The 14,383-nt window shown below is 38.4% G+C and overlaps 2 protein-coding genes across 2 annotated transcripts; one reads left to right on the forward strand and one right to left on the reverse strand.

Annotated features, from left to right (window-relative positions):
- The first annotated feature begins 1,409 nt into the window (after window positions 1-1,409).
- LOC111436674 lies at window positions 1,410-4,370 on the forward strand. The gene is made up of 5 exons (XM_023074397.1): window positions 1,410-1,558; window positions 2,861-3,149; window positions 3,260-3,472; window positions 3,586-3,859; window positions 3,937-4,370. Exons 1-5 carry the CDS (start codon window positions 1,410-1,412, stop codon window positions 4,368-4,370), a joined length of 1,359 nt encoding a protein of 452 aa, XP_022930165.1.
- Window positions 4,371-9,225: 4,855 nt separating this feature from the next.
- Window positions 9,226-9,826, reverse strand: LOC111436675. Its single transcript, XM_023074398.1, has 2 exons — window positions 9,566-9,826; window positions 9,226-9,453 (listed from the first exon to the last, which is right to left on the reverse strand). The coding sequence occupies exons 1-2, from the start codon at window positions 9,824-9,826 to the stop codon at window positions 9,226-9,228; spliced, it is 489 nt and encodes a 162-aa protein (XP_022930166.1).
- Window positions 9,827-14,383: the final 4,557 nt, after the last annotated feature.

Raw genomic sequence — 14,383 nt, forward strand, 5'->3', positions numbered from 1 at the left:
TTTTCTAAGTATTGTCTCTCTTAGAGAATAACGTTATTGTGCAAAAATCACTTCCTCGTATGTGTGTTTTCTGTCAGGATCTTCACAATTTTTGTTCATGCACCACTAATGAACTTTTTAATTCATTAATGGACATGTTATCAGTATCTTTGGATTCCTCCATGGATACTACAACATAATTAAATTTTTCAGTCAGGGTACGCAGAATTTTTTCTACAATTTTCTCGTCTGGTATATCTTCTCCATTGCTTCTCATCTTGTTGGAGGTTATCATCACTCTTGAAAAATAATCTTTGATGCTTTTATCATTCTTCATCTCTAGGATCTCAAATTCTCTCCTTAATGCATTAAGAAAAGATTTCTTCACTTTTTAGTTTCCACAAAATTTTCGTTTCATTGAGTCCCAAACAATCTTGGCTGTGCGACGATCCAAGATTTGCTCCAAGACAGTTCGATAAATTGCCTGGAAGAGGTAACGCTTTACTTGGTGATCTTTGAGTCTAGCATCAACAAGGTGGCCCTTTTGTGCCTCAGTCAACATTGTTCCTTCCTCTTGACCTGAGAAACAAATCTCCACCACACTCCATAGACCTTTTGCTCTGAGCAAATATTCCATCCGCTCACTCCATCCTTAAAATGCTCAAAGTGACCATCGAAGTGAGGGATCTTCGTTAAAACTTTGTCTTCACTCACACTCTCTCTATTTGATCACTAAAAAATTGCGGCTCTGATACCAATTGCTAGGTTTTGACACAACTAAGCTAGAAACATAAACAATTGAAGCTTGAAGTGATAATATTATTGAATATTGAACTTGACTTTTGTAGTCTTACAAATAACCCTAAATAGAAACTAACCACAAATCTTGGAAACAAAAATCTTGTAAGCAAATTTGGTAAACAAATCAAATATTTAAACTAACTCCATAAAATACTCTAACTCTTCTTTGATCTAATCAAATTCTTCTAACATGAAGTGGTACGAAGGTTGTGTTTACAGGGAGTAGAAAGAGAGGGGCGAAGGGTTCTTTTAAGAGTATTGTTTGGTATTTAGTTTAATTATTTGTCATATAGTTATTATTTCTATTGTTATTTGTAAAGTTGTAAAAGCCAGGTTGAGTATTCAATAATATCATAACTTGACACTACGATTGTTTAGGTTTGCCTGAGTTATTACTAAGTCAAAATCTAACGCTTAACTTGGTTTTCATCTAATTTTTCTTAATAATCATTTAAAACTCACCGTTCTTCCTTCTCAAACGGTGGCATACTCGTTGTGGCTAGTGTCTTCGTGCGGAATTTTAATGTCGCATCGTTCAAATACTCAAAAGCCACGATGGTGATTTACTACCACGGCGAGGTGATCGGAGAGGGGGAGACGCCGGCGGATTGACGAAGGCAAAGGACACGATGACGATGAATGTGACGGTAGAGATCAAGGCAGGGGAAATGGATAAGGGTCTGAGTTTGATGGAGGATTTGAAGTCGGGAGGTTTGAATATCAGTAGCCACACGGAAATACCAGGAAGGGTCAAAATAATTGGATTCATCAAGAAAAGGTTTGAGGTTAAAATGAACTGCTCATCTACTTTCATTACTAAAGCCCAAATGACTCGAAGGGAAGATTGTGATAAGCATGTAAAAATTTCCGATTAATGAAGAATTATGGGAGGAATTTGAAACCAAATGGCTACTAAGTTTGTAGTGTTTAATTATGAGGAGTATTAAAATTTTTAATTATGGTACGTAGGTTGTTTATACATTTTTTGGATTATATCACATTTTACTTTGCTTATGTAACTATATTTGTACATTGGATCAACAGTGAATTTGTTTGACCATGAGTGAGTGTGGCTCCCAAACCTTTGTAACGACTCATGTCTAGGATTTGACATGGTCAGGTTACCTACTCTTTGTTTCTAAGAGTGAAAGCTATTCTCGCGAACTAACTCGAGTTCTTCCTGCATGTTTTTTCCCTATTCACATGCATCCTAGAAAAATTCTCCACAGGTTACGTGCATCATAGAATTGCTCCAAGCAAAACATACCTAACCATGAAGTTCTTATTATTTAGCTATGGAAAAGGAAAATGAACCTTATTGGTATATGGAGTGACTATCCATGTTCTAAAGTATTTCTTGGCTATCATATCCTCAGGATACCTCTCGTTTGGAAGTGGTTTCGGTTCCTTCATGTACCCCTCATTTGCTCGGGTGTCACATACCTACCAACTTTCACATTAGTTCGTTTTCAAACCACATCTTACTGGGAGAGATACTGCCCTAATACAATTTGTAATGTCTCTTGTCCAAGATTCAGAGTCATTAGGTATCGAATCTGCATTACAAATCTTGATTTATCCTAGACATGACGCGTTACAATTTTGGTCGACCCTAAAAGCTTGATCAAACATTTTAGAATGATCCACTAATCCAAAACCAGTTCGGTGTAATGGCTCGTCCCTTCAAAAGTTGGCCTGAGCTTAACGACGTGACTTTTCAACCTATTTATGAGATATATAAGCAACCTTTGGGCTATGCTTCTCTCGCCCCGATTCATAAAAGAGAAGAAAAAATGGGAAAAACTTTTCAAGTTGTACTTTTTCTAGCATTGTTTGTGTTTTTATCTCCTTTTGTTTATTCTTTACCGTTGTCAACAAAAGGAAGGTGGATCGTTGATTCGACAACAGGGCGTCGAGTGAAGCTTGTGTGCGTGAATTGGCCTTCCCACACACAGAACATGCTAATAGAAGGTCTCAACCACAGGCCATTAAAAGAGCTGGCAGATGAGGCAATCAAGTTGAGGTTTAATTGTGTACGACTCACGTATGCAACTCAAATGTTCACTCGTTATGAAAATAGGACAGTTGAAGAGAATTTTGACCTTCTCGATTTAGAGCAAGCAAAAGCCGGATTGGCTCAATATAATCCTTTTGTGTTGAACAAGACTATTGCTGAAGCCTATGAAGCTGTTGTTGATGTGCTTGGAGAGAGTGGTTTAATGGTGATTGCCGACAACCATATGAGTCAGCCAATATGGTGTTGCTCTCTTGACGATGGCAATGGATTTTTTGGAGACCGCTATTTTGACCCTCAAGAATGGCTACAAGGTCTTAGCTTAGTTGCTCAACGCTTTTCCAAGAAACCAACGGTACGTACAAATTAAGGAAAATTCTCACACTCTTGAAACTAAACTCAAACATTTAAAGACTTGTACAATTTTTCACTAACAAAAGAACATTCTTTTGTTATGACATTTAGGTGGTTGGAATGAGCCTACGAAACGAGATACGAGGAACCAATGAAAATGTAAATGATTGGAACAATTATGTTACTCAAGGAGTAACAACAATCCACAACATTAACCCAAATGTTTTAGTGATTGTTTCGGGCCTAAATTTTGATAATGATCTTCGATGCTTAAAAGAGAAGCCCTTGAACGTAAGCACCTTAGACAACAAGTTGGTTTTTGAGGTGCACTTGTATTCGTTTAGTGGAGATCAAGAGAGTAAATTTATAAACCAGCCACTAAATAATATTTGTGTAAATATTATCAATGGCTTTGTAGACCATGCTGAATTTGTTAGAGAAGGACAAACCAATTTCCTTTGTTTGTCATCGAATATGGGTACGATCAGAGAGAGGTTAATGATGCAGAAAATCGGTTCATGAGTTGCTTCACAGCTCATCTTGCACAAGAAGATTTAGATTGGGCATTATGGACTTGGCAAGGTAGCTATTATTATAGGGAAGGTCAAGCAGAGCCGGCAGAAACTTTTGGAGTTCTCGACTCCAATTGGACTCAAATTAAAAATCCTAACTTGGTCCAGAAGTTTCAACTATTGCAGACTATGTTGCAAGGCAAGTATAAATATATTAACGATTTTGAATATATGGATCTATAACAAGTGTATAAGACATTTTTTTACGGTGTACAGATCCAAATTCCAATGCATCGTTCTCGTATGTTATATATCATCTACAAAGTGGCCAATGCATCCAAGTCTCAAATGACAACAAAGATATTTTCATGGGTAATTGCTCCATCTCAAGTCGATGGACTCATGACAATGATAGCACTCCAATTAGGATGTCAAGCACTGGTTTATGCTTAAAGACGAGCGGAGAAGGCCTTATGCCATCTCTCACAACAGATTGCTTTGGCCCTCAGAGTTCTTGGACAGCCATTTCAAACACTAAGCTTCATTTGGCCACCGTAACTCAAGATGGGAAGAGTCTTTGCTTGCAGGTTGAAAGCTCTAATTCTTCAAAAATTGTGACAAACTCATGTATTTGCACTGACGGTGCTCCAAATTGCCTCCAAGACACCCCAAGTCAATGGTTTGAACTTGTTGAAACCAACACATTGTGAGTTGCTTATGTATTGGGAAGAATAAATATATGACATGCCCGACTTTGAATTGGCCCCTATTTTATCTCTAATTCTATTCATGCTCGTGCTTAATTATAACCGATTTTATTTATCGTACAAACATATATGAAAAATAATACCAACAATAATGATCGTATAAAAGATTGGACATATGATAAATAATAGAAAATAATTATTGACCATTTAACTACGAATTTAAGCATAAAATCGACAACCCTAATATGACTCCCGCACTTTCAAAACTCTCATGCCAACCCTAAATTCAAATTCCAACAACTACTAGTATATTGGACCAAATTCTAAATTTCTATTTTAAAATAATTAATAGACTAAGCAACATTTGTTGGAACAAGTTTGAACCATTGGGGTTGAGGATCATCCGTGCAACTTCCCTCGTCTTTAAAGCAAATGCATTTCTTCACAACAACTATAGTATCAGATTCCTTCTCCAAACAAAAATTGTCTTCGCCAATTTTGTTGGCCAATTGGAGATTTGCTTTCGAAGCCACCGTCCAATTGCTTCCATCGCCAAAGCATTCGTCGGATACCACCAGTACTTTTCCATCTCCGACAGATTTCAAACCCTGCCCGTTTGACAACAACTTCATCGGGACGTCCATCTCCAATATGGTTCCATTGGTTCGGAGTGGCACAATCGCCGAGTTCAACTCCTCCTTTGTCCTCGGATTTGACACATTGCCTTGATACGGGATGCAGCATTATGTATGATATTGGTGCTTTAGAATTAGGATCCGCAAGAAAAGAGCTTTAGTTTCAAATTCTAACTAAAGAAATATATAGAGGTTTGATTTGTTATAATGCACGGTTAGATTGAGAAGCAACAAATTAACCTGGATTCACTCTGTTGATAAGTGGAAGCATTTGTTTAAGTGATGGGGGTACTATCTTTAGTCCAAGAGTGATCCATAACACCAAAACTTTCATCAGGATCCTTATGACACCGTCTGTACATATAACTTCCTTGGAATGCCCACAAGCGCCAATCAATATCCTTCCCGGCAATTCGAGCCAAAAAGCAACTCATGAACCGATTCTCAGCCTCGTTGCCCCTCGAACAAAGAAAAATAGATTAAAGTAATTAGAGAGAGTGAGTTTGCCATTGTGGGAAGGTAGAAGTGACAAGTACTGGTTTTGGTTTTGACATAACAAAGCCAAAAACATAAACAATTGAAGTTTGAGGTGATAATATTATTGAACAGTGAACTTGGCTTTTATAGCCTTACAAATAACCCTACATAGAAACGTTTCTATCCACAAATCTTGGAAATGGAAACAAATCTGGTAAACAAATCTGAGAAATATTTAAACTAAATTCCTAAAAAGACTGTAACTCTTTTCTATCTAATCAAATTCTTCTAACTATTTCTCCCGTAAACTTATTCTTCTTTGTCAAGAATTAGTTCAAGTCAGAAAAACTCTGCACACAAAGTTCTTCACGCAACTTCCGAAATGCTTTCTTATGTTTTTGGAACGTCCGTTTAGAACTGGATTTTTGGATAGCTTAATAGTTGAAGTATTACACACATTAGCTTTGTTCCTTCTATTTGAGAGTGGCAAATCTCTTTGAGTATCCTCCTCATCCAAACAGCTTGACATGCACAGGAACTAGCAGCAACGAACTCAGCTTCTGTGGTTCATAAGGTGACTATAGGCTGCTTACGAGAAGACCAAGCTACTGCTCCTCCACTAATCACAAGCACATGGCCTGAAGTACTCTTGCTTTCTTCCATGTCTCCGGCACAGTCACTACCAGTCAATCAAGTCAAATCACCGACTCCTCCTTTTTTATAAAATACACCATAATCTACCATACCTTTCAAGTACCTTAAAACCATTTTACCTGCTGCAAAATGTTCTTGTGTTCGACATGTCATAAAATGACTAATCAAACTTACAACAAGCATGAGATCAAGACGAATAGTTGTGAGATACATCAGACTTCCCACTATTTGTTTATACAAAGTTACATATACTGTTGCACCATTTTCATCTTTGCCAATTTTCTTTCCTGGAACAGTGGGATTACAAACAGAATTGTAATTCTCTATGCCATGTCGGTTTAAAACTTCAACAGCATACTTTCTTTGACATGTGAAAATAGCATCTAATCTTTGTATTACCTCTATTCCAAGAAAAAATCTCATCTGACCTAAGTCAGTCATATCAAACTCTTTCTTCAAGGAACGTTTAAACTCGTCCAATAGTTCTTCATCTTGTCTCCAGTAAATAAAAAATCATCAACATAAATGCTTACGATAAGAATTTTACCTCCCTTCCTCTTGATGAAGAGTGTTTGCTCACTGGAACTGCTATTGAATCCTTCCTTGATGAAGTAGGATTCTATTCGACCAAACTAGGTTCTAGGTGCTTGTTTTAATCCGTAGAGAGCCTTTTGGAGTTTGTACACCATCTCTTCACTTCCCTTTTTCTCATAGCCTTCACCGGAATCTGCTAACCATACAGATGGATGTCGATTTCTCCTCTCCCTTACTGTCAAATCTGGTGCGACGATTACTGAACAAATTGTTTTCAGCAACTGGATCAATTGTTTCAGCAGCCGATTCAGTCGTTTCTTTCGTGATTTTTCTTTCTCCGTTTTCAGCAACTGGTTCAATTGTTTCAGCAACCGATTCAGTCGTTTCCTCTGTTATTCCTCCTCCTCTGGCTGTGTTCTTATCTGTTAGTGAAAGAGGGATTGATTGAACGATTGATGAGATAATTGAATTATGAAGAGCAAAATGCTCTATATACACAGAGAATACAAAAAGGTATTTAGAAAATCTACCTAAGAATCTACAGAAAATCTGGTAATAAGCCAGTAAACAAATTAAAACTAATTCAAATCAAGAACTAAATCTAACTCCTAACTCCTCACGGAGATTTAGTTAGATATTAACTGACAGCAGTATAAACAAATATGTGATTTTTAACACTCCTCCTTGTTTAGATGCTGTGAACTCCAAGCTTTTTTCTGAACACCCATCTTGCTCCAATTATCTTTCTGTTTAGAGGTTAATCAACCAACTCCCAGATTTTATTTTTCTCGATCACCGAAAGCTCCTCCTCTGACAGGTGCATCATCAACCAAAGAATCTTGTCGTTCATCTTCAAACTCTTCTAACATGCTACCAAAGGTTAAATTGTTTGGTGCATTAGAAATTTGATTCACCTTCGTCAGTTCTTCGCAATTCCATTGTTTATTTTCAGCAAAATGAACATCTCGGCTCACAATAACACGACTAGTATGTGGTTGAAAAACTCTGTAAGCTTTAGATATAGTGCTATACCCAACAAAGATGCCAACTTCTGACTTTTTGTCAAGCTTATCACGCTTGACCTGTGGAATGTACGTGAAGCAAAGACACCCAAATACTCTAACGAACTTTAAAGAAGGTTTGTAACCATACCAAACTTCAAATGGTGTCAGGTCCTTCACAGCTTTTGTTGAAATTCGATTTTGCAAGCACACAACAATGTTTGCTGCTTTTCCCCAAAAACGTTTTGGAAGATCCTTCTCATGAAGCATGCATCTCGTCATCTCCATAATGAATCTATTCCTCCATTCACTGACGTCATTCTGTTGAGGAGTGTATGATGCTGTCAATTGATGTTCAATTCTAGCCTCTTCACAAAACCTGTTAAAAGTTTCTAAAGTGTACTCCTTACTATTATCTGATTTGATAGTCTGAATCAAGCATGCACCTTCATTCTCAACTTTGGCTTTGAATTTCCAAAATACACCCGCAATTTCTGACTTTTTCTTCCGCAAGAATATCCAACACATTCTTGTTAGTTCATTAATAAAAGCAATGTAATAAAGATTACCATTTAATGATGGTGTTCGCTGAGGACCACAAAGATCAGTATGAACCAATTGCAGTTTTTTTTAGGCTCTCCATGCCTGTTTAGGAAAGGGTTGCCTATGTTGCTTCCCAAGATTACAAGCACGGTAAGGAGGCATGTCATCATCAATGTTAGTGAGTCCTTCTACCAGCTTCTTTGACTGCATCTGAAGCAAACCTCGATGATGAATGTGTCCAAGTCTTTTGTGCCAAATCTCAGTGGCACTAATTCTGGATATAAAGGCCGTCGGATTTAGAGCAAAGATTTTTCCTTTCATTTTGACATTGAACAAGTCTTTGCCACTAGCATCTTTGATCAAGCACTGCTTATTCTCAAACAATACTTTATAGCCTTTATCAAGTAACTGACCAACACTTAAGAGATTTTGATCAATTTTAGGTACAAATAAAACATCTGGAATAAATTTTGTACCTTCATAACTTGTTATAGCTACTGTGCCTTTTCTCTTGACTTCCAAGTGTTCACCATTGCCAATCCTCACTCTCTTATCTTCGGTGTCTCTTAATTCCTCAAAAGACTCCTTGTCATATGTCATGTGATTTGTGCACTCATTGTCAATCAACCAGCTCTTGCTTGATTCTTTGCTCGAGGAAGAAGTGACCATAAACAATTGATCTTCTTCTTCTTGACCAACTACATGTGCATCTACTTCTTTCACCTGATCTTTGGCTTTGCAGATCATAGCTTCATGTCCAAGTTGATTGCATTTGGATCAGAAGGTGTCAGGTCTTCTCCAACACTTGTATGGTGGATGACCTTTCTTCTCACAATGGCGGCAAGGTGCATAGGATTTTTTGAAACCTCCTCCTTTTGTCTTTTGATAATTGGCAAATGAATCTCCATACGTCAATTGATTTTTGAAATTTTTGTTGTTTTTATACTTGCTGCTGTCTTGATGCTTAACAAGTAAGGCACCTTCAATCACCCCTTCTTGCCTCATAGACCTCCTTTACTCTTGTGCTTGTAAAGCATTCAAGAGCTCTGTAAGAGAAATCTTTGACAAGTCTTTGGTGTTCTCCAGAGTAGTAATGGTGGCTTTAAACTTCTCTAGAACAGTGACTAGCAGCTTTTCAATGATCCTGGAATCATTTAATACAGAACCAAGCAATCTCACCTTGTTGGCGATGTTGAGAAGTTTGTCAGAGTACTCTTTCACCGATTCAGACTCCTTCATCTTCTGCAACTCGAAATCCCTAATCAAATTTAGGGCTTTCATTCCTCGAATCCTCTCATCTCCTTCATATTAGGCCTTGAGATAATCCCAGATTTCTTTTGCTGTTTTGAGGGACATTATTCGCATGAAGATCATTTGAGATACAGCGGCAAATAGACAAGCTTTCGCCTTTGATTTCCTTGTCTTCTTTTCCTTCTGTTTTGATTTGTGCTACAGTAGGATTTGCTGGAAGCGGCGGGACCTCGTAATCCTCTTCTATTGCTTCCCAAAGATCCAAGGCCTCCATATAAGTCTCCATACAAACTGCCCACATTTGATAATTGTCTCCATCAAAAACTGGTGGTGCAACAGCGGAAAAACTGGATTCTCCTCCCATTTTGATCTCACAGATCCCTTAAGAAGATAGCTCTAATACCAATTGTTAGTGAAAGAGGGATTGATTGAATGATTGATGAGATAATTGAATTATGAAGAGAAAGAATGCTCTATATATATACAGAGAATACAAAAAGATATTTAGAAAATCTACCTAAGAATCTGCAGAAAATCTAGTAACAAACCAATAAAAAAATCAAAACAAAATCTAATCAAATCAAAACTAAATCAAATCAAGAACTAAATCTAACTCCTAACTCCTCACGGAGATTTTGTTAGATACTAACTGACAACAGTCTAAACAAATACGTGATCTTTAACATTATCAATTTCAATGTTTTCCCCTAGTCTAATTTTTCCATTGCTCTCCATTTACCCATTTTTTGAAATGGAGTCCGATGTTGCTTGCCTTTCATACATGCCTCACAGGTGGTGTTTGGAGCCCCAATTTGTGGCAGGCCTTTCACCATGTTTTTGTGTTTCAAGGTGCACAAGCCTTTGTAGCCGAGATGACCATATCGATGGTGCCAAAGTGTTGACTGGTCCGTATTTGAAACTTGGAGGCATCTTCCTTCATTTGTTGTGGTAGATGGTTCAGTACCCAAAATAAACTGCCGATTTGCGATCATAATTGACTCTGCTATTTTTCCTTTTTGTGGATGATAAATGCTACATACACAATCTTCAAACAGCACTGCTACTCCTTTTTCTTGTAGTTGTCCAACGCTCAAGAGATTATTTTTTAGTTTAGGTACCCAATACACATTACTAATAGTGCAACGAACCCCGTGCGAAGTTAATTTCACTACACCCTTTCCCATAGCTTTCCTACCTGTATTATTTCCAAGTTTTTCAATGTGGGAAAATGTCTTGTCTAAGCTTGAAAACATACCTTCACTTGCACACATATGGTTTGAGCAACCAGAATCTAAGAACCAAGCATCACTCCTTTTTGCTTCATGTCTTTCCATATGATCCATTAACAGCATTTAATCCTCTTCTTCCAGCTCTGCATAATTCAATTCCTTATTCATCTTTGAACATTCATATTGAAAATGACCTAAGTCATGACACCTATAACATTCAACCGTTGCTTTGTTGAAAGTTGATCTTCCTCTTCCACGTTCTTTGCCCCTGTAAGTTCCTCTTCCTCCATTACTTATTTTTGTTCGTCCTTCGACTTTTAGAACTTGCTCCTCTCCATTAATGCTGGATCTGTTAGTTTATTTAATCTTGTATTAACCGTAATTCATTCGTATTTACTGTTTGTATTTTAAATTATGTCAGTTTTAGTATTTGTGGATAAGATCAAGGGAAGTTATTAGCAGTTATTAATGTGTGGCTAAGATTGTAAGAAGTTAGTTTTTCTTTCTGTCTATATATGAACTGTGTAACAAGTTGAATAAAATAAGTAAGTTAGTTTTGTTTATTTTCTAAGTATTGTCTCTCTTAGAGAATAATGTTATTGTGCAAAAACTCACTTCTTCGTATGTGTGTTTTTTGTCATTTGGTATCAGAGCACTGGTTACATGCCAAAGATCATGCAGAGAAATAATAACAACACTGGAGAGAGAGGAGAGCCGTCGAAGTCTGCAACAAAGGAAGGTCTGGTATCACTCCAATACCCGACGTTATCGAGAACCAACTACTCAGCATGGGCTATGAGGATGAAGGTCTATTTGCGTGCCCAAGGGGTGTGGGACGCAATCCAATCAACTGAGTCTCTGCATAGTCATGATTAAAGGAAGGATCAAATGACCTTAGCAGCTATCTATCAAGCAATCCCTGAGGAGATGTTGTTTTTGTTAGCAGAGAAAGAGACAGCAAAAGAAGCATGGCAGATGTTAAAAACTATTCATGTGGATGCTGAACGTGTAAAGGAGGCAAAGATCCAAACTCTGAAGATTGAGTTCGAAGTTATGAATATGAAGGAGTCCGAGAATATTGATGATTATGCAGCAAGATTGACAGGAGTTGTTAATAAAATATGTACTTTTGGAGACAAGTTTGAAGAGGCATGCTTGGTGAAAAAATTTCTCCGTTCAGTACCTTTCTAAGTTTCTTCATATCGCATCGACATAGTCATCGGCCGTCTTAAAGCATACGAGGAACAGATCGGTGGCAACAAAGAGAATGCTGAGCATGTCTTATTTACAAAAGGAGAATGGAAAGCAAAAGATCCGAAAGGCAAAGGTGAAAGTTCAACGTTCGAGAATAAACGTAGCGACAATGGAGGCCATAGCTGAGGGCGAGGTCGCAGTAGTCGCTGGAGAGGGAGAGGTCATGGGCGTGGAAACGACTCGTTTCATCAAGAGAAGAAGAGTGACAAGAGCAAGGTAAGAGGCTACAATTGTCAAGGCCTAGGCCACTATGCCTCGGAATGTCGGAAGGGGAAATGTTATAATTGTCAAAAGATTGGCCATTATGCATCCCACTGTAGATCGAAGAAAAGGGAGGATTAGGCACACTTGACTAAGATGCAAGGTGATGAGGATGAGCCAGTCTTACTTACAGCACAAGTTTGTGAAGTCCAAACTCTCGGTTCACCAGAGTTGACGGAGATGGCTCTTTATGAAGAGAAGGTTGTCCCGGAAGAAATCGAGAAGAAAGATAACCCTTGGTTCCTAGATACGGGAGCCAGCAATCATATGACTGGTTGTCGAAGTTGGTTCTCGGAATTAAACGAGTTAGTGACGAAGTTTGGAGATGGATCACCTGTAGAGATAAAAAGACGTGGAGATGTGATGCTGCAATGTGAAAATGGAGATCACTGTATTCATTCCGATGTATAATTCATTCCTAAACATAAAAGTAACATTATAAGTTTAGGACAATTGGATGAACAGGGCTGTAAAGTTGAGATCGAACATGGTTTACTTGTCATTTTCACAAAGGCAAAGGAGTACTTGGCAAAAGTGAAGCAGTCAAGAAATAGACTATATACAATTAGCCTAAAAACAACGAAACCAACATGTCTACTTGGTAAGTTGTCTCAAGATTCTTGGTTGTGGCATGCTAGATATGGGCATTTGAATTTTGAGGCTTTAAGAAACCTGTCTACGAAACAAATGGTGAAAGGAATTCCACATGTTGAAAGGATCGAACAACTTTGTGATAGTTGTGTAATCACTAAACAATGAAGAACACCATTCCCACAGCAAGCGAATTTTCGAGCCGTTAGTGTTCTACAATTGGTGCATGACGATTTGTGTGGTCCAATTATAGTGATAGAAGTGACAATTATAGTGATAGAGCACTGGTTAGATGCCAAAGATCATGCCGAGAAATAATAACAACACTGGAGAGCGAGGAGAGCCGTCGAAGTCCGCAACAAAGGAAGGTCTGGTATCACTCCAATACCCGACGTTATCGAGAACCAACTAGTCAGCATTGGCTATGAAGATGAAGGTCTATTTGCGTGCCCAAGGGGTGTGGGAACCAATCCAATCAACTGAGTCTCTAGATAGTCTTAACGAAAGGAAGGATCAAATGGCCTTAGCAGCTATTTATCAAGCAATCCCTGAGGAGATGTTGTTTTTGTTAGCAGAGAAAGAGACAGCAAAAGAAGCATGGCAGACGTTAAAAACTATTCATGTGGGTGCTGAACGTGTAAAGGACGCAAAGATTCAAACTCTGAATTTTGAGTTCGAAGTTATGAATATGAAGGAGTCCGAGACTATTGATGATTATGCAGCAAGATTGACAGGAGTTGTTAATAAAATACGTACATTTGGAGACAACCTTGAAGAGGCATGCTTGGTGAAAAAATTTCTCCGTTCAGTACCTTCTAAGTTTCTTCATATCGCATCGGCAATAGAGCAATTTGCCGATTAAAAGGTGATGACCATGGAGGAAGTCATCGGCCGTCTTAAAGCATACGAGGAACGGATCGGTGGCAACAAAGAGAATGCTGAGCATGTCTTATTTACAAAAGGAGAATGGAAAGCAAAAGAACTGAAAGGCTAAGGTGAAATTTCAACGTTCGAGAAAAAACGTAGCGAAAATGGAGGCCATAGCCGAGGACGAGGTCACAGTGGTCGCTGGAGAGGGAGAGGTCATGGGCGTGGAAATGACTCGTTACATCAAGAGAAGAAGCGTGACAAGAGCAAGGTAAAAGGCTACAATTGTCAAGACCTAGGCCACTATACCTCAGAATGTCGGAAGGTGAAATGTTATAATTGTCAAAAGATTTGCCATTATGTATCCCACTGTAGATCGAAAAAAAGGGAGGATCAGGCGCACTTGACTGAGATGCAAGGTGATGAGGATGAGTCAGTCTTACTTACAGCACAAGTTTGTGAAGTCTGAAATCTGGTTCACTAGAGTTGACGGAGATGGCTCTGTAAGAAGAGAAGGTTGTCCCGGAAGAAATCGAGAAGAAAAACAACACTTGGTTCCTAGATACGGGAGCCAGCAATCATATGACTGGTTGTCGAAGTTGGTTCTCGGAATTGAACGAGTCAGTGACCGGCACGGGGAAGTTCGGAGATGGATCACTTGTAGAGATAAAAAGACGTGGAGATGTGATGCTGCAATGTGAAAATGGAGATCACTGTAT

This window comes from Cucurbita moschata, unplaced genomic scaffold (genome assembly GCF_002738365.1).
Source record: "Cucurbita moschata cultivar Rifu unplaced genomic scaffold, Cmos_1.0 Cmo_Scf00058, whole genome shotgun sequence".
NCBI lineage: Eukaryota > Viridiplantae > Streptophyta > Magnoliopsida > Cucurbitales > Cucurbitaceae > Cucurbita > Cucurbita moschata.